At 41.2% G+C, this 25,970-nt stretch overlaps 1 protein-coding gene across 1 annotated transcript in view; it reads left to right on the top strand.

Annotated features, from left to right (window-relative positions):
- The window catches only part of SH3GL3 (SH3 domain containing GRB2 like 3, endophilin A3), a 194,673-nt gene that overhangs the window by 156,611 nt on the left and 12,092 nt on the right, over positions 1 to 25,970 (top strand). The window contains exons 6-8 of the mRNA XM_049852581.1: positions 483 to 641; positions 14,055 to 14,158; positions 15,906 to 16,015. Coding sequence (XP_049708538.1) covers positions 483 to 641; positions 14,055 to 14,158; positions 15,906 to 16,015 — 373 coding nt within the window. The remainder of the gene's footprint in view (positions 1 to 482; positions 642 to 14,054; positions 14,159 to 15,905; positions 16,016 to 25,970) is intronic.

The following is a 25,970-nucleotide window of genomic DNA, read 5'->3' as shown; positions in this document are numbered from 1 at the left end:
GAAATGTCCCTGTTTTTGTTAAAGGTAATTTGGTTAGAAATTATCTTGACATTAACAGAGTTGAAATGAGGGATCCTACAAAGAACTTTGGAAAATGCAATCTGAGTGCTGATACTGCATCCTTATGTTCCATATGGACACTCATCCATCCATCCACCCATCCAGTCGTCCATCCATCCATCCAGCCATCCATCCATCCATCCCTCCATCCATCCATCTATCCACATCCCTCCATCCGTCCATCCGTGCATCCAGTCATCCATCCATCCGTCCAGTCATCCATCCATCCATCCATTCATTCAGCACAAATATTTCTTGAGTACCTGTAGTGAGGGATACGAAAGACATGAAAAATGTGTTCCTGCCCACTAGGATTTTGGCCGAGAAAAATCAATGACTATTTTTTTAGAAATAATGAAGATTTCTTTGTGTCACCTTTTGAGTGTAACAGTTCTCTGAGAGACTCCTTTTTCCCTTTTTAGCACCACCTGAAAAAGCTGGAAGGCCGCCGCCTGGATTACGATTATAAAAAGAAGCGAGTAGGTAAGATACCAGATGAAGAAGTCAGACAAGCGGTAGAAAAATTTGAAGAGTCAAAGGAGTTGGCTGAAAGAAGCATGTTTAATTTTTTAGAAAATGATGTAAGTATTTAAACCAAACAGGAGACTTTCGTGTAAACAAAACATTGAATGTATGACGGGAATCAACATATTGAGAAACTCTAGGGCCTTACTTGTTACAAAAGCTTCCAGAATTTTCTGTAGCCATAATCTCTTGCCTCAGAGATGGTCTCAGACAGCCAGGAGGACTCAACTCAAATCCCTTGGGTTTATCACAGGATTGTTTCAGAGATGTGTTGGAATCGACTCTGGAGGAGGTGGGGTTGCCTTAGGGGAATTGTATAGTAGATCTTCACATTTGAGGCTATGGCGTTTGTGATTTCACAGCAGAATGGAAATCCGTGTCATGTGGTAATTTCTAACTTTGCTCATGGGAAGCATTCTGTGAGGCAGATGTTTGTTAGGGGACAGGGGGCCAGCCTCTTAACATGTAGTAGACTCTGTCTTATCACTGTGCTCCCTGATGCCTTCACTAGTCATAGCTGAACTTTCGGAATACAAAAACATGCCTTAAATTTTCCAGCTGTGCTATAGTGGTGCTTGTGAACTTGGGGGTTGTGAAGGTCTACATATCCCTCAGAAATGCCAATAGTCTACTGTATTGTGATTCTCAGTAGCCAGCTTTGATTTTATGTGTCAAGCGAAGTCAGATTACATGGAACTAAAGGGGATAGTAGAGTCCCTGAGTGGTGCAAATGGTTAACATGCTCTGCTGAGCACCAAAAGGTTGGAGGTTTGAGTCTACCCAGAGGTGCCTGGAAGAAAGGCCTGGCAATCTACTTCTGAAAAATCACTGCCATTGAAAACCTTGTGGGGCACAATTCTACTCTGACACACATGGGGTCGCCATGAGTTGGAATTGACTCGATGACAACTGTTTTTTTGAAAGGGATAAAACCAGTTGCCATCGAGTGAGTTCTGACTCACAGTGACCTTGTAAAGGCGTAATAACCCCCGACTGATGACATGGTGGCTGAGGGCCACCCTCTTTTGCCTTGGTGACAAGGAGCCATTGATGTTTTTCACTGCCTGAGTGCAAGAGGTTCAGCCACCTGCCTCCCTTTCAAGTCCCTGTCCTGAGCCTAGCCTTGGTGATGGCACGAGCCATCTTACCATGGTGTTAGGTCTGGACCTATTTGTTATACTTTCAAACATGTGGGACAAGTTAGGGGATTTAGTTATTCTCAGAACCATCTTGTAGTTATAGTACTTTATTAAAACATATACACACCAAGGTCTTGCATCTACTGATTCAAGTCAAACAACATGTACTGAATATCTTTTATGTCCCATGATGATGTGTATAAGGATTATATCCACTGTTGACAAAGCACGAATCCTAGAGGACCCATTTGAAATTTCTCATACCCATAAAACCCTCAAGTGCTGAAAAATATACTATGTGATGTCTCTTCTTTTTAATTTTTCTGTGTTTTTTACATTTTTGGGGAAACAGGAAGAGGTGGAACAGTTTGCTCTGTTTTTCTTTTTTGTTTGTATGTTTGTTTTCCCTTAAAAATATAAATTTTCTCCTGAGATTGTCTCTAAGCAATTTGGTTTTGTTTTGTCTCAGACTGCGTTATTTGAAATCTCCCCTGGTGACTAGGCAAGATAGAGACAGTCTTCTCCAGTTCACCTATTCCACCCGAGATGCTCACGCTGAAATCGCCTGGTACTTGTGGAGAAGCAGTACACAGGACTTGGGGAAAAGAGAACACCAATACGTGGTGGCTGGGTCAGACTTTGAACCTTCGGCCCCATCGTTTGCCCTTCTCTAGAGATCAGGCCAGGGCCAGTGGCTCTGCAGCCCACAGGACCCTGGCTTCGTGCTCCCTCTGGGTCACCAACCACATGTCCAACGTGTGTCACTCCCCCTCTTGTCTGCATCATCTGTATCCTTTCCTGGTGGGGAAGTCCTGAATGAAGAGCTGTGCTGCCAGGTGACCAGTGATCACTAAGTTTTCTTCCAGGAACTGATCCTGGAACTAAAGGTGGCTGGAGCCTGGGGTAATTTCCAGGTTAAACACACGGTGGGTCTGCAGCCCCTTCCATTGCCCAGTGGATTGGACAGCACTTCCACCTGAACTAGCACCTGCTGGAGATAAGTGCCCTCCTACTTCCTGCAGATAGATAAACGCTGTCAAACACATGCCCTCGGGGGGAACAGGTAACAGGCAGCCAAGGCCCTGACATTTCCTCCAAACACAAGTGGGAGATGCTTATATTAAAAAACCAGTTGCCATCAAGTCAGTTCCATCCCATGGCAACCCCATGTGTGTCAGAGTAGAACTGTGCTCCCAGGGCTGTCAGTGGCTGATTTTTCAGAGATTACCAAGCCTTTCTTCTGAGGCACCTCTGAGGGGTCTTAAACCACCAAGCTTTTGGTAAATAGCCGAGTGCTTAACTGCTTGCACCACCCTATTATTCTGCTTCTGTTGTGAGTTAGAGGTTTTGGGGGTATCGGTCATGGTCATCCTCCCCTTCAGGTTCAGACCAATTGAAGAATTGACACGAAAAGCCAGATGGGAATCAAAGGACACCTCTTTTAGAACTGCTGTGAATACCCAATAATTGTAAAATACAGGCCTTCCGGTAAACTATGTCAGAGGAGATGGCTTGGACCCAAAGTCAAGACAGAGCTTTTTATTCCTTGGGACCTTGATTGACAGAAGCAAACTCCAGCAGAGCCCACCTTACTCACCCAACCAGACACAATCTGGGAAGCTGAAACTGAGGAGCAGGCCTCACATGGTCGCACGGACCGGGGGAGCTGTTTTTTGAGGCAGAGTAACCCTCCTACTAACTAAGTCCCACCCCCCAGTCTCAGCCCCGGGAAGAGGAGTGAAGAGGGGATGAAGAGGGCCTGGAAGCAGAAAGAGAAAGGAAATATGGAAAGGAATATGGAGAACAAAGGGAAACAATTTGAGGTGGCGTGCTTGGTGCTCCGGGACCACCTGCCCATCTTGGTCTGGCATGAACAATTCAGAGGCCCAGATGTCATTCTCCAGGGACCAGCTGGCACGTTCTCCAGCCCTCATGTCCTACACTTCTGCTAAGGCACGGCAAAAGCTCCATCAGATAATGCCTCAAAAAGCTTGCTGGCCAAAGCTCTGCCTGATTTGGAGAGAGCCCTGGAGGTAAAATGCATCAGCAGTAACACATGGGCTCTTGTGCAGTGTAGGTGGCCTGCCGTGGGAGATAAAGCAGGTCTACGTATGCTGTGGGGAGCCCTGGTGGCACAAATGCTTAAGTGCTCAGGTGCTAATCGAAAGGTTGGCAGTTTGAAGCCACCCAGTGGCCTACATGGGAGAAAGACCTAGCGATCTGCTCCTGTAAAGATTACAGCCTAGAAAACACTATGGGGCAGTTCTACTCTGTCACATGGGTTTGCCATGAGTCAAAAATCTACTCGACTGCACCTAACAACAGTAGCACCTATGCTATGGTGTCTCCCCTGATAACAGAGGGAGGCGCCATAGGATAGGGCTAAATCAACAATGAAGTCCCCAGGCCCAGTCAGTGTGTTTAATTACCTCTGTGAGTTTGGTTCACAGGAGTCTCAAATCAACAAGCTACATCCCCCATAAACAGGGGTCCCTGACCGGGGATAATTTTATTGTTAGATTTTACTTGGTTTGAGACTGGGCCGAAGTAGCCTGGTATCAGTTTTCTGTTGCTGCTGTAACAAATTACCACAAACAGGGCAGCTTCAGACAACATGGCTATATTATCTTACAGTTCAAGGGGTTGGTGTTCCATCCAGAGACTCTAGGGAAGATGCCATTTCCTCGGTTTTTCCACTTTATAGAAGTCACCTGCATTCCTTGTCTCATGGCATCTTCCTCCATCTTCAAAGCCAGCACCATAGCCTTTTCAAATACCTTTCTCTGATCTCTGCTATTATTGTCACATCTCCTTCTCTGACTCTTACCCTTATAACTTCATGGTCCTCTTCCTACCCATGTCATCTTCCATTGCCTGTGTCCTGCCTGTGCCTCCTTGACCTCTAGCCTACAGGGCAGTCTGTTTGCATTTTGAATTTCTTACTTCCAGCATCTGAGCTGGGTATGAACCCACCTCCAACAGCTAGTGTACTTTACTTCAGAGAGGGGAGCTAGTTCTCTGGTAATTCTGTTCCTGTGTGTGTGGAGTGAACCTTTCCAGAGGGGCAGGTCACATGTTGCTCTCAAGATGGCACCCAGCAAAGTGGCAGCCCAGGTCTCAGCCTGGAAGTGGAAGTAAGCCTTTCTTCCTCATCCCAGATGACCTTCCGTGATTTGACAGATAGATTTGCCCAGTTGGGAGATACGGCAGGTAGAAAAAATGTTTCCTTTCTAGATAAGCTTCAACTCATGCAAGGCCTGGGTTTATTGCTCTTTGGGTTTTTCTGTCCAGGTATTTAATTCTGATTATGGTTTGGGAAGCAGAGGCCACTTGTGCTGATTCCCAGTATGTAGCTCACTGCTCCTGGCCTGAGAGACAGCTAGATGCTTCTCTTTTTTGGCATGGAGAGGAAAATAACTCACTTGGGGCACCACGTGTCTTCACTGTCAACAAGAGTGGCTCACAGCTTAGTAGCCCCCCTTCAGGACTTGCACAGAGACCCTACTATGTACAGCACTGTGCAGAACTACTGTTGCCCCTTTCCCCAAGCTTTGAGGGACTCTCAGGACTCCTGTCCTTCCAAAAGTCAGCCATCAAGTAGAAAAGTTGGGAATGAGTCTCTAGGTTATATAATCTTCTATTTTAACTACATCAGAGAAGATAGCTGGTAAACCCCTCCATTCCATACACATTTCAAGGAATATTCATTTAGTGATTTTTCACTGTTTCTTAAAAATTATAAAATGTCGGAGGCGGAGCCAAGATGGCGGACTAGGCAGACGCTACCTCGGATCCCTCTTACAACAAAGACACGGAAAAACAAGTGAATCGATCACATACATAACAATCTACGAACCCTGAACAACAAACACAGATTTAGAGACGGAGAACGAACTAATACGGGGAAGCAGCGATTGTTTCCAGAGCCTGGAGCCAGCATACCAGTCAGGTACGGCACAAGCACAGAGACCTGCTCCACCCCCCTGAACTAACCCCGGGAGGGGGACTAGCCGGTTCCACGGGCGGCGTGGGACACAGCCGTTAGGAGAAGTCCCTGGGAGGCAGTGACTGATCTTGGAGCAGAAAGAGTAGCATCCGAGCCGGGGAACCGTCCCACAGGGATTTGGACTGCACGCAGGCGGCTTCATTAACATCTGAATAGCCTGAGCCAGAGGGAGAACTCTGATAGGGATCTGACTGCAGTTTTTTTTAGCGGATTTTCTGGAAAAACTAGTTTCCCAGTGATGGCTCGGAGACAACAATCCATATCAAACCACTTAAAGAAGCAGACCGTGACAGCTTCTCCAACTCCCCAAACAAAAGAATCAAAATCTTTCCCAAATGAAGATACAATTTTGGAATTATCAGATACAGAATATAAAAAACTAATTTACAGAATGCTTAATGATATCACAAATGAAATTAGGATATCTGCAGAAAAAGCCAAGGAACACACTGATAAAACTGTTGAAGAACTCAAAAAGATTATTCAAGAACATACTGAAAAAATTAATAAGTTGCAAGAATCCATAGAGAGACAACATGTAGAAATCCAAAAGATTAACAATAAAATAACAGAATTAGACAACACACTAGGAAGTCAGAGGAGCAGACTCGAGCAATTAGAATGCAGACTGGGACATCTGGAGGACCAGGGAATCAACACCAACATAGCTGAAAAAAAATCAGATAAAAGAATTAAAAAAAATGAAGAAACCCTAAGAATTATGTGGGACTCTATCAAGAAGGATAACCTGCGGGTGATTGGAGTCCCAGAACAGGGAGGGGGGACAGAAAACACAGAGAAAATAGTTGAAGAACTTCTGACAGAAAACTTCCCTGACATCATGAAAGACGAAAGGATATCTATCCAAGATGCTCATCGAACCCCATTTAAGATTGATCCAAAAAGAAAAACACCAAGACATATTATCATCAAACTCACCAAAACCAAAGATAAACAGAAAATTTTAAAAGCAGCCAGGGAGAAAAGAAAGGTTTCCTTCAAGGGAGAATCAATAAGAATATGTTCTGACTACTCAGCAGAAACCATGCAGGCAAGAAGGGAATGGGACGACATATACAGAACACTGAAGGAGAAGAACTGCCAACCAAGGATCATATATCCAGCAAAACTCTCTCTGAAATATGAAGGCGAAATTAAGATATTTACAGACAAACACAAGTTTAGAGAATTTGCAAAAACCAAACCAAAGCTACAAGAAATACTAAAGGATATTGTTTGGTCAGAGAACCAATAATATCAGATATCAGCACAACACAAGGTCACAAAACAGAACGTCCTGATATCAACTCAAATAGGGAAATCACAAAAACAAACAAATTAAGATTAATTAAAAAAAAAATACACATAACAGGGAATCATGGAAGTCAATAGGTAAAAGATCACAATAATCAAAAAGAGGGACTAAATACAGGAGGCATTGAACTGCCATATGGAGAGTGATACAAGGCGATATAGAACAATACAAGTTAGGTTTTTACTTAGAAAAATAGGGGTATATAATGAGGTAACCACAAAAAGGTATAACAACTCTATAACTCAAGACAAAAACCAAGAAAAACGTAACGACTCAACTAACATAAAGTCAAACACTATGAAAGTGAGGATCTCACAATTTACTAAGAAAAACGCCTCAGCACAAAAAAGTATGTGGAAAAATGAAATTGTCAACAACACACATAAAAAGGCATCAAAATGACAGCACTAAAAACTTATTTATCTATAATTACCCTGAATGTAAATGGACTAAATGCACCAATAAAGAGACAGAGAGTCACAGACTGGATAAAGAAACACGATCCATCTATATGCTGCCTACAAGAGACACACCTTAGACTTAGAGACACAAACAAACTAAAACTCAAAGGATGGAAAAAAGTATATCAAGCAAACAATAAGCAAAAAAGAAGAGGAGTAGCAATATTAATTTCTGACAAAATAGACTTTAGACTTAAATCCACCACAAAGGATAAAGAAGGACACTATATAATGATAAAAGGGACAATTGATCAGGAAGACATAACCATATTAAATATTTACGCACCCAATGACAGGGCTGCAAGATATATAAATCAAATTTTAACAGAACTGAAAAGCGAGATAGATACCTCCACAATTATAGTAGGAGACTTCAACACACCCCTTTCGGAGAAGGACAGGACATCCAGTAAGAAGCTCAACAGAGACACGGAAGATCTAATTAAAACAATCAACCAACTTGACCTCATTGACTTATACAGAACTCTCCACCCAACTGCTGCAAAATATACTTTTTTTTCTAGCGCACATGGAACATTCTCTAGAATAGACCACATATTAGGTCATAAAACAAACCTTTGCAGAGTCCAAAACATCGAAATATTACAAAGCATCTTCTCAGACCACAAGGCAATAAAACTAGAGATCAATAACAGAAGAACGAGGGAAAAGAAATCAAATACTTGGAAAATGAACAATACCCTCCTGAAAAAAGACTGGGTTATAGAAGACATCAAGGAGGGAATAAGGAAATTCATAGACAGCAACGAGAATGAAAATACTTCCTATCAAAACCTCTGGGACACAGCAAAAGCAGTGCTCAGAGGTCAATTTATATCAATAAATGCACACATACAAAAAGAAGAAAGAGCCAAAATCAGAGAACTGTCCCTACAACTTGAACAAATAGAAAGTGAGCAACAAAAGAATCCATCAGGCACCAGAAGAAAACAAATAATAAAAATTAGAGCTGAACTAAATGAATTAGAGAACAGAAAAACAATTGAAAGAATTAACAAAGCCAAAAGCTGGTTCTTTGAAAAAATTAACAAAATTGATAAACCATTGGCTAGACTGACTAAAGAAATACAGGAAAGGAAACAAATAACCCGAATAAGAAATGAGAAGGACCACATCACAACAGAACCAAATGAAATTAAAAGAATCATTTCAGATTATTATGAAAAATTGTACTCTAACAAATTTGAAAACCTAGAAGAAATGGATGAATTCCTTGAAAAACACTACCTACCTAAACTAACACATTCAGAAGCAGAACAACTAAATAGACCCATAACAAAAAAAGAGATTGAAACGGTAATCAAAAAACTCCCAACAAAAAAAAGTCCTGGCCCGGACGGCTTCACTGCAGAGTTCTACCAAATTTTCAGAGAAGAGTTAACACCACTACTACTAAAGGTATTCCAAAGCATAGAAAATGACGGAATACTACCCAACTCATTCTATGAAGCCACCATCTCCCTGATACCAAAACCAGGTAAAGACATTACAAAAAAAGAAAATTATAGACCTATATCCCTCATGAACATTGATGCAAAAATCCTCAACAAAATTCTAGCCAATAGAATCCAACAACACATCAAAAAAATAATTCACCCTGATCAAGTGGGATTTATACCAGGTATGCAAGGCTGGTTTAATATCAGAAAAACCATTAATGTAATCCATCACATAAATAAAACAAAAGACAAAAACCACATGATCTTATCAATTGATGCAGAAAAGGCATTTGACAAAGTCCAACACCCATTTATGATAAAAACTCTTACCAAAATAGGAATTGAAGGAAAATTCCTCAACATAATAAAGGGCATCTATGCAAAGCCAACAGCCAATATCACTCTAAATGGAGAGAACCTGAAAGCATTTCCCTTGAGAACGGGAACCAGACAAGGATGCCCTTTATCACCGCTCTTATTCAACATCGTGTTGGAAGTCTTAGCCAGGGCAATCAGGCTAGACAAAGAAATAAAAGGTATCCGGATTGGCAAGGAAGAAGTAAAGTTATCACTATTTGCAGATGACATGATTATATACACAGAAAACCCTAAGGAATCCTCCAGAAAACTACTGAAACTAATAGAAGAGTTTGGCAGAGTCTCAGGTTATAAAATAAACATACAAAAATCACTTGGATTCCTCTACATCAACAAAAAGAACACCGAAGAGGAAATAACCAAATCAATACCATTCACGGTAGCCCCCAAGAAGATAAGATACTTAGGAATAAATCTTACCAAGGATGTAAAAGACCTATACAAAGAAAACTACAAAGCTCTACTACAAGAAATTCAAAAGGACATACTTAAGTGGAAAAACATACCTTGCTCATGGATAGGAAGACTTAACATAGTAAAAATGTCTATTCTACCAAAAGCCATCTATACATTTAACGCACTTCCGATCCAAATTCCAATGTCATATTTTAAGGGGATAGAGAAACAAATCACCAATTTCATATGGAAGGGAAAGAAGCCCCGGATAAGCAAAGCACTACTGAAAAAGAAGAAGAAAGTGGGAGGCCTCACCTTACCTGACTTCAGAACCTATTATACAGCCACAGTAGTCAAAACAGCCTGGTATTGGTACAACAACAGACACATAGACCAATGGAACAGAATTGAGAACCCAGACATAGATCCATCCACGTATGAGCAGCTGATATTTGACAAAGGACCAGTGTCAATTAACTGGGGAAAAGACAGCCTTTTTAACAAATGGTGCTGGCATAACTGGATATCCATTTGCAAAAAAATGAAACAGGACCCATACCTCACACCATGCACAAAAACTAACTCCAAGTGGATCAAAGACCTAAACATAAAGACTAAAACGATAAAGATCATGGAAGAAAAAATTGGGACAACCCTAGGAGCCCTAATACAAGGTATAAACAGAATACAAAACATTACCAAAAATGATGAAGAGAAACCCGATAACTGGGAGCTCCTAAAAATCAAACACCTATGCTCATCTAAAGACTTCACCAAAAGAGTAAAAAGACCACCTACAGATTGGGAAAGAATTTTCAGCTATGACATCTCCGACCAGCGCCTGATCTCTAAAATCTACATGATTCTGTCAAAACTCAACCACAAAAAGACAAACAACCCAATCAAGAAGTGGGCAAAGGATATGAACACACATTTCTCTAAAGAAGATATTCAGGCAGCCAACAGATACATGAGAAAATGCTCTCGATCATTAGCCATTAGAGAAATGCAAATTAAAACTACGATGAGATTCCATCTCACACCAGCAAGGCTGGCATTAATCCAAAAAACACAAAATAATAAATGTTGGAGAGGCTGCGGAGAGATTGGAACTCTCATACACTGCTGGTGGGAATGTAAAATGGTACAACCACTTTGGAAATCTATCTGGCGTTATCTTAAACAGTTAGAAATAGAACTACCATACAACCCAGAAATCCCACTCCTAGGAATATACCCTAGAGATACAAGAGCCTTCATACAAACAGATATATGCACACCCATGTTTATTGCAGCTCTGTTTACAATAGCAAAAAGTTGGAAGCAACCAAGGTGTCCATCAACGGATGAATGGGTAAATAAATTGTGGTATATTCACACAATGGAATACTACGCATCGATAAAGAACAGTGACGAATCTCTGAAACATTTCATAACATGGAGGAACCTGGAAGGCATTATGCTGAGCGAAATGAGTCAGAGGCAAAAGGACAAATACTGTATAAGACCACTATTATAAGATCTTGAGAAATAGTAAACCTGAGAAGAACACATACTTTTGTGGTTACGAGGGGGGGAGGGAGGGAGGGTGGGTGAGGGTTTTTTATTGATTAATCAGTAGATAAGAACTGCTTTAGGTGAAGGGAAAGACAACACTCAATACATGGAAGGTCAGCTCAATTGGACTGGACCAAAAGCAAAGAAGTTTCCGGGATAAAATGAATGCTTCAAAGCTCAGCGGAGCAAGCGCGGGGGTCTGGGGAACATGGTTTGCGGGGACTTCTAAGTCAATTGGCAAAATAATTCTATTATGAAATCATTCTGCATCCCACTTTGAAATGTGGCGTCTGGGGTCTTAAATGCTAACAAGCAGCCATCTAAGATGCAGCAATTGGTCTCAACCCACCTGGAGCAAAGGAAAATGAAGAACACCAAGCCCACATGACAACTAAGAGCCCAAGAGACAGAAAGGGCCACATGAACCAGAGACCTACATCATCCTGAGACCAGAAGAACTAGTTGGTGCCCGGCCACAATCGATGACTGCCCTGACAGGGAGCTCAGCAGAGGACCCCTGAGGGAGCAGGAGAGCAATGGGATGCAGACCCCAAATTCTCATAAGAAGACCAAACTTAATGGTCTGACTGAGACTGGAGGAATCCCGGCGGTCATGCTCTCCAGACCTTCTGTTGACACAGGACAGGAACCATCCCTGAAGACAACTCATCAGACATGAAAGGGACTGGTCAGCGGGTGGGAGAGAGACGCTGATGAAGAGTGAGCTAATTATATCAGGTGTACACTTGAGATTGTGTTGGCAACTCTTGTCTGGAGGGGGGATGGGAGGATAGAGAGAGAGGGAAGCCGGCAAAATTGTCAAGAAAGGAGAGACTGAAAGGGCTGACTCAAGACGGGGAGAGTAAGTGGGAGTAGGGAGTGAGATGTATGTAAACTTATATGTGACAGACTGATTGGATTTGTAAACGTTCACTTGAAGCTTAATAAAAGTTATTATAAAAAAAAAAAAAAAAAAAAAATTATAAAATGTCAACCATCTTTAAAAGCAACTATTAAAATAGGGGAAACTATAGTGAAGACAGATTTTACCAACGTTAGCACAGATTTTAACAAACACACAACTCTAACATCATAAGGATAAAAAATTCTTCCTGTAACAAATTCTACTGTGATCACGTTAGGCCGTGGAGCTGCTGGGTGTGTTTAAAAGTCTGTGAAAAAGCCAAAGAGGTGAAACTTTAGAAATCCTTATGATTTCGTAGGGGCCAGGCTGTCTTTGTTTTGTTTATTGGGTCTTTGAAAATTTAAGGCTAGGCTTGTTGGCCCGTTTTTCCAGCCACAGAGCTGGTAAAGTAAACGTAACATGATGGGATTTCATTGTTCAGATGCTCATTCCAGTTTGGCATAAGTGGAATGCCATGTATATCTTAAACACATGCTGAGCCCATGTTTAAAGTAGTATAAATAAGTAAAAAAAGTATAAATAGGTAAGGCAAATGAAAGTAGAGGCAACTAAAGAATGGTTTGCAACACTAAATGAAAACAACTTAGATCTTTGAAGGCAAACAAACCCATGGTTGGTGATGCAGGGTAAGACTGTATGAGCGAACAAGCAGGACAGATTTTTTTCCTAAAGCTGATTAAAAAAATGAAATATGGAAAAGATATATAGGCATTGGGAAACCTGGAAAGAGCAGGGGTTGATTTTGACGTGAGTCTCTGTCCAGATCTGGAATTCACAGAGTGAATTGCTCCTGGGCAGCCTGTCACCTCTCCACAGTGGTCCTGCCTCTGGAGTTTTGAGAAATAAGTTTAATTAATCCCTCTTTTTTAGGGCATACCCCTAGACACATGGAGGAAGCACTCAGCTTCTCCTGGAGGCTTTTCCTCATATTATATATCCTCAGGTCTTCTAGTTTTTCCTCACATGACATAACCAGTAACCCGTTGCCATCTAGTTGACTTTCACTAATGGAGACCCCCATGTGTGTCAGAGTAGATCTGTACTCCACAGCATTTTCTTGTTCAGAGTAGATTGCCAGGCCTTTCTTTTGAGGTGCCTCTGGGTGGACTTGAACCTCCAGCCTTTCAGTTAGCAGCCGAGCACGTTAACTGTTTGCACCACCCAGGGACTGCTACGTGACATAGCTTCTTTTTTTTTTTTCTTTTTTTACATTCACTGTAAATCAGTCCCTAATTTAGCGAATGTCTTGATTTATTGGAAACGGAGATGCCGGAGTCTTTATAGTTCATTCCTTTCAGCTCTGTGTTTCAGATATTTTGTGTCTCTGGCAATGAAAATATATAGGGCATTGGTGAAGCTTTGTCCTGGGGCACGTGTTGCTCCCCGATTCCCTTTCCTCATCTGAGAATGGCATAATTTACTTTGTTTCTTGACTTGGCTTACACTAGAAAATGCTTATGAAGACACTTCAATAAGTAATCAGTTAATTTACAAAATATTGGCTGTACTTGTAACTGGAAAAGCTTCATCTCTCCGCTTTCGGATAAAAATCTCCTGAGAATATCATCTAATTGGAAAAACAGGCTTTTTATTGAGTTAAATCAAATTCCGAATCACAAATAAACGTGAACACGTTCTTCCAGCACACGCAGCCCTATACCATGCCCTGTAGTTCCTTATGCAGAGCTGCGAGATGAAACGGAATGAGTGGCCCAGAGCCGGGGCCGACACGGGCTTCCCTGCAAAGCTGGGTCTTGGTTACTGGTCTCCTCTCTCTCTGAACGTGACGCAGGCTGTGGCCTCCATGCAGTAATTTTCCACTTCTGCTGCAGGTAGAACAAGTCAGCCAGTTGGCCGTGTTTATAGAGGCAGCTTTAGACTATCACAGGCAGTCCACAGAGATTCTGCAGGAGCTGCAGAGCAAGCTACAGACGCGGTAAGAGCCTTCATGTTCGTGTTTATTACAAGCCAAGGGCGCACAGTTAAAGTGAGTCCATGAACCTCCTTTCTGCCTTCCCTCCTTGCTCTCTCACTTCCCTCCCTCCTTGTTTCTCTCCTCCTCCCTCCCTCCCTTCCTTTTCTCCCTTCCCCTTCCCTCCCTTCTTCCTTTCTTTCCCCTTCCACCCTCCCCCTTCCCTAGTCTGTTTTGAATTTTCCTTAGCTGGCTTTCATGGCTGGGTGTGGGATAGGACTGAGATAATACATGGTTTTGGCCAATAAGACGGAACTGGGAAAAGGGATCTGGCGATTTTTTCCTTCCTTTTCTTTTTACCTTATCATTAAAGCCCTTTTTCTTGACCTGTGTTCGGCCACTGCAGTGTGCTTCTGGCTTCCCCGCTGACTCAGTGAGAGTTTAGCTCCCCATTTTCAAGCTGGGGGTGGTGGTAGTCTATAACCTGCCACTCCCAACTCCTTGGGGTGTGGAGAAGGAAGAGACAATATTCAGGAAGTATGTAAATATCTGGAAAAGATGCTTTCCCAGTACAAATACCAGGTCATGTTCATAATGTTGATTCTAAGAGGTACTGGAAGAGTCAAAATTATTTTCTGACAGTCGAAGAAAAGTTGCTGCATTCCTTGTGGCTTTAATGGTAAATGCTTTCTATATTTTTCTGAAAACCAGTAATCTCATATGTGGAATGTATGGCAAACCTATTTAAATATTGGGTTAAAAATATCCCCGTATTGTAGTGGTGATAGTTGCATAACATAATGAACATAACCAATGCCACTGAATTGTACATGTAAAAAAAATGTTGAACTGGCAAATATTTTGTTATGTATATATTTTTATTACAATAAAACAATTTAAAGATCCCCACTTTATGACCAGGTTTGGTAACAGAGAATTGGTTTTATTCAGGATTATTCTAATGAATAAAATTGGAAGGATTGTCACTGGAGTCAATGTCATCATTATAGAGGGCAGATAAAAGGTGTGTCCAGTCTCTGAAGCATATACTTCTGTAGGCAGGTAGTTCATTAGTATTCACATGAGTGTGCTTTCTTCTTCATAATGATCTCTATAAGAGGGGAAAGCTACCACCCGTCTGTCAGTTTGTCATACAGTCGTCGCTTGGGTATTGCTGGAAGCTATGCCCCCAGCATTTCAGATACCAGCGGGGTCACCCATGGTGAATAGGTTTCAGAGGTGCTTCCAGACTAAGATAGACTAGGAAAAAAAAGGCCTGGTAATCTACTTCCGAAAATTAGCCAATGAAAACCCAATGGAGCACAACAGAGTATGGTCCAATATAGTGCTGGAAGATGAGCCCCTTAGGTTGGAAGCCACTCAAAATACACAAGAGGGGTAATGTTCCATTCTCTTGTGCATGGGGGTTGCCGTGAGTTGGGGCCAACTTAATGGCAACAAAAATTAGAGAGCAAAAAGAGGGAGAAGGTGGCTAACACTGCTGAGTGCCTGCTGTGTCCCAGGCACTTGCTGTATGCCTCAGAGACTATGAGAGGCAAACATTCTTCATCAAATAAATAGTTGAAAAAATACATTTGAGATACCACATCTATCAGTTTGGGCTATTTAAAAATAAATGTATAAAAATCATCCCTGTCATAACTACTGCCTATGACCCAAGTCTGCACGTGGAGCAGAGTGCTTGTCTGTTTAGAGGCTTTGCTTTCTTCCTCAGATGTCTGTCTGACTCGTCCTAAAACGTGTGTTACAGAATATCAGCTGCCTCCGACATCCCCAAGCGAGAATACCAGCCAAGGCCCATAAAAAGGGGTTCTAGTGAGCTCAGTGGGATTTCTGCCGCCTCCTCGGCGAAGGCAGCAGGTGAGATGACTGTCCCACGTGCCCTTCGTGTGCCCTTGCTTACCTCTTGTTGCTGGGTCTTCCTGTGTGAATGTGCTGGGACTCTGACTTTCTTTCTTTGGTTGTTCAGTCAATCTCTTTTTCCCAATGATGCTCCTTTTCCCTGCTTCCTGGTTTCAGATACTTAAGTCAATTTTGGAAAATTGGGAAGAATTCCATAACTTCGTGCCTTCTCACGTGTTTAACCTTGGCCATAGAACCTGCTACATTATCCTTTGTCTTTAAAATCTTAACTCTTTCAAAATATTTTATTATCTTATTTTTCAAAAGGGGGAATTAGCGTTTGTTGAGCACCTGCTATGTGGTAGATACTGTCTTAAGGGCCGTATCATTATTTTTAATTATACAAATGACACGTGAAAATGTTCTTGAGTAAAATCAACAATTGAAAAAAAAAATAGCACTTTCAAATGATGTATATCTTGCTGTAGTGTCCTGTGGTCAACCACTCCATCCCAATCTCCTTCCTGCAGGCAGCCACTGTTAACAACTTGGTGTGAATACTGTCATGTGCGTATGTATGTGTATACCAAACTGGTTGCCATCGAGTCGATTCCGACTCATAGTAACCCTATAGGACAGACTAGAACTGCCCCATAGAGTTTCCAAGGAGCGCCTGGTGGATTTGAACTGCCGCCCTCTTGGTTAGCAGCCGTAGCACTTAATCACTACACCACCAGGGTTATATATAGTATATATACAAAAAAAATTTTAGATTTTTAAAATGCAGGATCATACTAGGTATATTGTTCTGCAGCTCGCTTTTTATTTTTATTTTTTAAAATGTATCACTATTTCTGGGCAGTCTTTCCATGCCATGCATATAGATCTAGCCCACTATTTCTAAGTTTCGTAGTTTTCGTATGTGTGTATATATATATACACACACACACACATATATATATACATATATGTATATATGAAAAGATACACATCTACATACATAGACCAATAAAAACTCTTTGCCATTGAGTGTGTACATTGGCAAACTTTTTTCTGTAAAGGGCCAGATAATAAATATTTTAGTCTTTGTGGGCCATATGGACTCTGTTGTAACTACTCATCCCTGCCATTATAGCACAAAAGCAGTCATAGGCAATATATAAGCGAATGGCTGTGTTTCAATAAAACTTTATTTGGCCCACAGGCTGTAATGTGTCAATACCTGGGATAGCCCACTGGGAAAGCAACTTACCAGTGTCTGTTAAAATTAATAAACATGCTTGTATACTCTAAGTGACTTCACTCCTGCAAATGTATCCAAAAGAAGTAATTTAACAAATGCATAGTGCTTTATCTGTTACAGTACTAGCTGCAGAAACAAAAGGTTATAAGGAGGAATAACTTAATGACCAATAGTAGAATAATGGTTAAGTAAATTATGATATATCAAATGGGATATTATGTAGCTATTCAAAATTATTACTGTGGAGATTATGTTGAAAAATAAATATTTATAGTATAATGTTAAGTGAAAAAGAAAAACACAAAATTATAAGTATACTAGTTATAAATATACTATGTGTTACGGATTGAATTGTATCCCCCAAAAATGTGTGGCAACTTGGCTAGGCCGTGATTCCCAGTATTGTGTGATTGTCTACCATTTTGTCATCTGATATGATTTTTCTGTGTTATAAATCCTAACCTCTGTGATGTTAATGAGGTGGGATCATGAGCAGTTATGTTAATGAGGCAGGAGGCAATCTACAAGATTAAGTTGTACTTTAAGTCAATCTCTTTTGACATATAAAAGAGAGAAGTGAGAAGGCAGACAGGGAGACTTCATATCAAGAAAGCAGTGCCAGGAGAAGAGTGTATCCTTTGGACCCAGGGTCCCCGTGCTGAGAAGCTCCTAGGCCAGGGGAAGATTGATGACCAGGACCTTCCTCCAGAGCTGACAGAGAAGAGAAAGCCCTCCCCTGGAGCTGATGCCCTGAATTTGGACTTTTAGCCTACTAGACTGTGAGAGAATAACTTTCTCTTTGTAAAAGCCATCCACTTGTGGTATTTTAGTTGTAGCAGCACTCAGTAACCAAGACACTATGATTACAACTTTGTAAATTTATATCTACGTGCAGACCAGGTTAAATGGTAGGATTATGGGCAATATTTTTCTTTTTTTCTTAAGATATTCTTTAAATTGTATTTTCAACAAGAATGTTTGAATAAAGAAAAAATATATCTACTGATGAGAAAAAGTTGATGGTATTTGACGAACAGGTGTGCTTTGGATGAGCGTGACTGAGAGCCCCAGCTTGCTTGGGACATTCCCAGTGTATGCCTGTTGCTCAAGTGTAATTTTTGATAGTGCCTATTACTCTGAAAAGTTCTTTCGTTTGTGTCTTAGTCGTCTAGTACTGATATAACAGAAATACCACAAGTAGATGGCTTTAACAAAGAGAAATTTATTTTCTCACAGTCTAGTAGGCTTTTGTTTTGTTTTCTTTTGTGTTTAGTAGGTTACAAGTCCAAATTCAGGGTGTTAGCTCCAGGGGAAGGCTTTCTCTCTCTTTTTTGGCACTGGAGGAAGATCCTTGTCCTCAATCTTCCCCTGGTCGAGGAGCTTCTCAAGCTCAGGGACCTTTTGTTGAAAGGACACGTTCTGCTCCGGGTGCGGCATTCTTGGTGGTATGAGGTCCCTAACTCATACCTTTCCTTTCCTTTTATCTCTTTAGAGATAAAAGGTGGTGCAGGCCACACCCCAGGGAAACACACGGGGAGGTGACCTGAGTGAGGGTGGTGTTACAATCTCACCCTATCCCTCTCAACATAAAATTACAATCACAAAATGGAGGACAGCCATACAATACTGGGAATCATGGCCTAACCAAGTTGATACACACATTTTTGGGGGAACATAATTCAATCCATGACAGTTTGGATGATACATTATATTGTTTCTCTACTTTTTACGTCTTTCTATTATGGCACTGGTTATTTCTGGTTTCTAACAAAATATTTGGAAGATGTATTTTATTGTAAGCCACTTCAAAATTTCTTTTTAGAAAGAAACTGGATATAAACAAAAAACTCTGAAAGTGAGTCCACTCCCCCTCACTGGCCCACCGCCCCCCGCCCCCCACACACAATAGTATCTCTGAATGAAGCAGAACTCGGGATGCCACGGTTCATTCCCTACCCTGCTGTCCCTACCCTTCCAGCCTTTACCCCACATTAGAGGACTTCTTGGTGACAGGACTTGGGTCAAGCTTCCACAACACCATGCTCTCATTTGCCACGAGAGAGGACTCAGCTTTCCTTTGGTAAAGCTGTCTCCATCTACCAATAAAATCAAAACCAAACAAACTCATTGTCATTGAGTCAATTCCGACTCATAGCGACCCTATAGAACAGAGTAGGACTGCCCCATAGAATTTCCAAGGAGTACCTGGTGGATTTGAACTGCCCACCTTTTGGTTAGCAGCTGTAGTTCTTAACCTCTACACCACCAGGGTTTCCGCCATCTACTAAATCTGACCACCCAGATTGGCAGTGTGGAGATAGTTGAAAAAATCAGCTGTTGTCGAGTTGACACCGACTCATGGTGTGTCAGAGTAGAACTGTGCTCCATAAAGTTTTCACTGGCTGATTTTTCAGAAGGAGGTGGCCAGGCCATTCTTCTGAGATGCCTCTGGGTAGACTTGAACTTCCAACTCTTCGGTTAGCAGCTGAGTGCATTAACTGGTTTGCACCATCCTGGAGCTCTGTAAAAATGAAAAGGAATTTTAATGAAGCTATTGCTCAGGGCATAGGGACCTAACAGTTGAGCATCTACACATGCCAGGTGTTATTATTTGATGTTTACATACATAACTCATTTCATCCTCATAATAATACTAACAGGAAAAGTAATATAATAATAACAGCTGTGCTTATTGAGTACCTTTTATGGGTTAGATAGTATACCAAATGCTTTATACACATTTCTAGTAGTTATTAATCTCCATTGTACAGATGAGTAAGTGGAGGCTCAGGGAGGTTAAGGGAGAAATTCTCAAGGTCACAGAGCCAGTAAGTAACAGAGCTGGGCACTTTCCCTTATAGCTATTTCATTTTATATTGTTAAGAAGGAATGTTGGGGAATGCTATAAAATGTTCAGATTCATAGGGAATGATTTATTTCTAAGATTTTTGATCACAGGGATTCTGACATTTCAATCAGTAAGTCGTTGCAAAGGTGGTTTATCCTATGCATCTGAGTTGGGGAAAAAAAATTACACTGATTGGAAAATGAGTTGTTTGGCATCCTCATTCAGATTGTGTGTGTCAGTGCCTTTGTGCCCACCTCCTTGGCCAGTAGCTCAGTCCTTGGGGAGAGTAAATTGTTAGAAGGGCAATGTGTAGCCAGAAATCACAGTTGTGCGAAAGATGGTTTTTAAGGCAGCTTGGGGCCCAGTACCAGGACTCTCTACTGCTGCGGGCTGTGCTGTGTGCCGCCATTTGACTTTCGCCTGTGCCTTTCATAGGCTGCCTCTCCTAAGTTTCCTTTGGCCATGGCTTTAGTCCCCCACTCACACATCCAGCCTCAGGCTCCGTTGGTTTGTGGGTGGAATTTGCGAGTGTAAAGGGGTCCAGTACTATTTGTTTTTAAGGCACAGTTTCAAAAGAAAACGGCATTTTATGGTCTGCATTAATGGGAAGTTACTTTCCATTAGGATTCTGAATGATTTGCACATAGTGTTTATAAAGTGAAGGAAAAATGTCAAGCATTTCACTAACAATTTAAAGCAAAGCTCGCAAGACGCTGCCAGAAATGAATTCCAAGAACATTTTCTTCATCATTTCTTCTTTCTACAGGAACAAAAGGAGGGAAAAAGGACTTAGGTTGAGTAGGCAGAATCCATCCTCAGACGGAGATGGAATCTTTGATAATATCAGGGAGTAGTTAAGAGAGTGAACCAAAGTGAGCCAAAAAGGGGCGGGGAGTGTCACATCTTGACATGATGGATTCCAGACAAAATTCGTGTTTAGGCCTGTCTAGGAGAAAGGACTGTCTGTCCAAGCAAGCCCGTGAGAATGGGGTCATGCTGCTTTGTCAGCACATGCTGGCTCTCTGTCCCCAAAGAGAAAAGGAGGCCAAGAAAAGTCCTTGAGCTGAAATGGTGCGTGTCATTTTCAGGAAAAGAGTGTTGGAACTTGTGACCTGTGCTCGAATATCTTCCCCACCCCTGTGCCATTTTTATCAGCCCTCAAGTTGTCCCACTGCTGCCAGGCTGATTCTGACTCATGGTGACCCCATGTGTTACAAAGTAGAGCTGAGCTCTATAGGATTTTCTTGGCTGTAATCGTAATGGCAACAGATTGCCAGACCTTTCTTCTGCAGTGTTGCTGGGTTCAAATAACCATCCTTTAAGTTAGTGGACAAGCACAAACCATTTGCACCACTCAGAGGCCCTAAGTTGTCACTTGTTGTATGTCATGGATTGAATTATGTCCCCCCAAAAATGTGTGTATCAGTTTGGCTGGGCCATGATTCCCAGTATTTTGTGGTTCTCCTCCATTTTATGATTGTAATTTTATGGTACAGAGGATTAAGTTGGAACTGTAACACCCTTACCAGATCACATCCCTGATCAAGTATAGTGGGAGTTTCCCTGGGGTGTGGCCTGTACCACCTTTTATCTTACAAGAGATAAAAGGAAAGGGAAGCTAGCAGAGAGGGTGGGACTTCATACCACCAAGAAAAAAGCACCAGGAGCAGAGTGAGTCCTTTGGACCTGGGATTCCTGTGCAGAGAAGCTCCTAGTCTAGGGGAAGATTGACGAGAGGGACCTTCCTCCAGAGCCGACAGAGAGAGAAAGTCTTACCCTGGAGCTGACACCCTGAATTTGGACTTCTGGCCTACTAGACTGTGAGAAAATAAATTTCTCTTTGTTAAAGCTATCCACTTGTGGTATTTCTGTTATAGCAGCACTAGATGACTAAGACACTGAATTATAAATTTAATGATTTGAGGACAAAGGATATTTTACCTTTGGTATCAACCTATTCATATATAAAGTTTTTTTTTTTTTTGTCCCACTGAAATTCTTAAAGAGGGTACCACTTTCTGTCATCACAACTAAGGGTTAATATACTCCAATCTGGAATTTACTTTAAAAATGTAGAAGGCTGAGATTAGTTAACAAATGTGCATTCCAAATGTGTCCTGCTGGCATTTCAGAGTGAGGAGAAATAAATCTTTCAAATGGTTTATATTAAGACATTTTAACTCCCCTTAGGTATAAAAGAGACTTTTATAAATTTCTTGACACTTCTAAGGAGCCTCAAAATAATTTCTAGATTCTAAGTCACTCCTCTCATAGCAGCAGAGTCTCTAGAATTACTTTAGAAAATAAATATTTATTCAAAAGTAAAGTGTGAAGTTTGAAAATTAAAGAAGATAATCACTTTACAAATATAACATATATGTATGTATATACCCATATATATATATATATATTTGGAGCCCTGGTGGAGCAGTGGTTAAGAGCTACAGTGAGCTACGGCTACTAACCAAAAGGTCGGCAGTTCAAATCCCCCAGCCACTCCAAGGGAGAAAGATTTGAGAGTCTGCTTCCATAAAGATTAAAGCCTGTATTACAGAAGGGAACAGGAAAGCTGGTAATAGGGAACCCAAGGTTGAGAAGGGAGACTGTTGACATATCGTGGGGTTGTTAACCAGTGTCATAAAACACTATGTGTACTATTTAATGAGAAACTAGTTTGTTTCGTAAACCTTCATCTAAAGTACTGTTAAAAAAAAAAAAAGAGAGAGAGAGAGAAAAAGATTACAGCCTTGGAAACCCTTTGGGGCAGTTCTACTCTGTCTTGCAGAGTAGCTATGAGTGAGAATTGACTCAATCAGCAATGGGTTTTTTTTTTTTTTTTTTTTTTTTTAATATGTGTATTTACCTAAATTTCCAAAGAGGAAATTAAAATTTCAGAGTGGTGAAAATGGTGATGGCATACTCCTCAGGTTATTTCTCACCACTTTTCTTTTCTTCTTCTTCTTTTTTTTTTTTGCCACCAACCCTCCCTGCACATCCATGACTATATATTATCAGCAGTGGCTCAGAGGCAGAATTCATTGACAGGGGAGGAATGAACAAGGAAACGGAAGTCCTAACTTGTAGTTCAGGCCTTTATTAGCTGTGTGACTTTGGCTGAGTTTCTTAACATCTCTGGGCTGCTTTGACATTATCCTTAAATGAAGTGATTGGACTTGAGACTTTCCAAGATTCTTTCTAGCTCTAAAGTCTGTGGCTATAATTTATATCTTTTATGAATACTTAGCATGCTTAAAAATCTGAAAAGTGATCAGGCTGAGCATTTTATACTTTCTACGTTTTAGAATTATTATTTAAAGCAAATGAAAACTCAACCTGTGATTTTCATTGTTAATCAGTAGCCATTGATGTGGGAAAGGAGAAGAATCCCTTCTCTTATATTAAAATCCGAAGGAAGCGTTGGAGGGAAGCACAGGTGTTCTCACCACGGGGAATGGTTTCCTGTAATTCTTTTAAATAGTCTGTAAAAAGAGTTTTTGAAAAGCCTGTAAGACTTGTAACTTAGTTGTGGAAATTTTAGGACTACTTGGCTGAAATGCTTATATGTTTATATTATCCAAATACTACCTATTTTAGAATCTTAGTATATATTCTACAGCAATAACTTTGATCTGTATATTTTAAGATACCATCATCTAAATATTAATATATGGGCTTCTGTTTAAAAAAAAAATATTGTAGAAGTCCATTGTCTCCAGGGATTACAAACAGGGCCTCTATGTAGCATAACTCCAGAAAAGTCTATGCTTGGATCTACCTGAATAATGCCTCCTGGAATTGTCCAATGGGTGGTCCCAGTTTCATACTCTAACACCAGATTATAAGAATGAAAGACATAGGGAAAGTGTGAGAAAACGGTGCAAGGCTAATGACAAATGGCAACCGACACCAACCCTGCATGTCAGGAGCATGACAGAGGGGGTGTGTCTGGAGCCACCCAGAGGGGCAGCTGATGGTCAATAGCAAATGCCGGTTACCCAGGAATGTGGGCCCAGGATAGCCAGCCTTTCTGATTTTTCAAGAGAAGCCAGAAGACACATGTTTATGTGAAAACTCCTGATTTTCAAATATTGGCAACTAATCCACACTATAAAAAGCAAGGAGCAGGCCAAACAAAATAGTCTGCAGGCGATTCCTATGCCAGCAGTCAGAAGGTCACCTCTGATAAAGGTCATTTCTCTTCCCTTTTCCCCTAACTCAGAGTGGCAAAAATAACCCACAAAAATAGGACCTGGTTGTATTAGATGGTTCACCTCTCAGGAAGCATAGCTATGGCACAGCCTCTAAGATAGCTGCAAAAGTCATCTCGATAGACAGATCAGGGTTTTATAAAGTAAGGGGTACAAGCCGTATCAGTTAAACATCCATAGAATATAACCCGTTTAAATTGTGGAGGACTGATATTCAGGGTAAAACAAGTCCCGCATGCTTAATTTTATAGATCATAATGATTAAGCTTGAATTTTGTTGACAAGTAATTTCAATAAATCACGTCTCCTGTGGATAAATATAGGGCTGTTATTTCAAGGAAGACATTCATAGATGTGAAAACTATTACTAGACTTTACTCAGTAATTCACTACTTAACCATCATATAGATTAACACTTGAAATTGGCTGATAAGGACCCAGATGTGACCAAGGTTGAACAGTTGGTTACTGTGAAAGCTAGAGCTAGAACCCAGGGGTCTGAAGTTTCTGTCCAATGGGCAAAACTACTGTTGTAGAGATGTTGAGGAAAATAGGTTTTCTGGTATTTATCAAAATTGTCCAACAAATGCTATGTCTGGGTCAGCTAAAGAGAAAGTGTTAGCTTCAAAAGAATTTTGCTACAAGAGCCTGAGATTTTAGGTTGGGAGAAAAAAAAATATATATATATATATATTTTTTTTATAGTGTTTGAAAGGAGCTTGAACCAGATATGCTGATTCTAATTCAAAAGAGATGGTATCTAGTAGGTCAAACACGGTGCCTGGCCCAGAGAATGAATCTGGGCCAAAACTAACTTGAAAGTTCCAAATCAGATTTTTTTTTACCCTAAAATGTTAAGAGATGAATTGCCCAGCCAGGCGGTACAGATACGAATCAAATCTCAGGGTGATTTTGGTTCTGTTCCTGATTGGGCTGCTGACTCACCTCATTAACAGGCACCTCCCTCTCTGCTTCTTAATGGCCTGTTGGCAAAGAAACCAAAGCCAAACTAGTTGCCCTGGAGTTGGTTCCAACTCATGGCAAATGCATGTGTGTTCAGAGTGGAACTGTGCTCCATAGAATTTTCAATGGCAGTGATCTTTTGTAAGTAGATTTCCAGGCCTTTCTTCCAAGGCAGCTCTGGGTGGTAGCAAAGCACTTAAACCGTTTGCACCAATCAGGGACTTGGTAGCATAAGGATAATAAGGAAACACTTCTGAACTTCTTTACTTCAGAACCAGGAAATGAGGAGAAAATGATCCCCCAGCAAAACTGGTGTCACCTGTACATCTCATTGTTAACGACTTTGGAGTTAGAAAAACCAGAACCAGTTGCCCTCAAGTTGATTCTGACTCATGGTGACGCCATGTGTTCCAGAGTGGAACTGTGCTTCACAGGGTTTTCAATGGCTGATTTTCCAGAAGTACTTGCCAGGCCTTTCTTCCAAGGTGTCTCTGGGTAGACTTGAACCTCCAACCTTTCAGTTAGCAGCCAAGTGTATTAACCATTTACAGAAAAACCAAACCAAACCCACTGTCGTCGAGTTGATTCCAACTCGTAGCGACCCTACAGGACAGAGTAGAACTGCCCGATAGAGTTTCCAAGGAGCGCCTGGCAGATTCGAATTGCCGACCTCTTGGTTAGCAGCTGTAGCACTTAACTACTATGCCAGCC

The sequence above is a fragment of the Elephas maximus genome, chromosome 13, assembly GCF_024166365.1.
Source record: "Elephas maximus indicus isolate mEleMax1 chromosome 13, mEleMax1 primary haplotype, whole genome shotgun sequence".
NCBI classification, from domain to species: domain Eukaryota; kingdom Metazoa; phylum Chordata; class Mammalia; order Proboscidea; family Elephantidae; genus Elephas; species Elephas maximus.
Note: the sequence above shows the minus strand (reverse complement) of the source record. Positions and strands in the feature narration are given on the sequence as shown.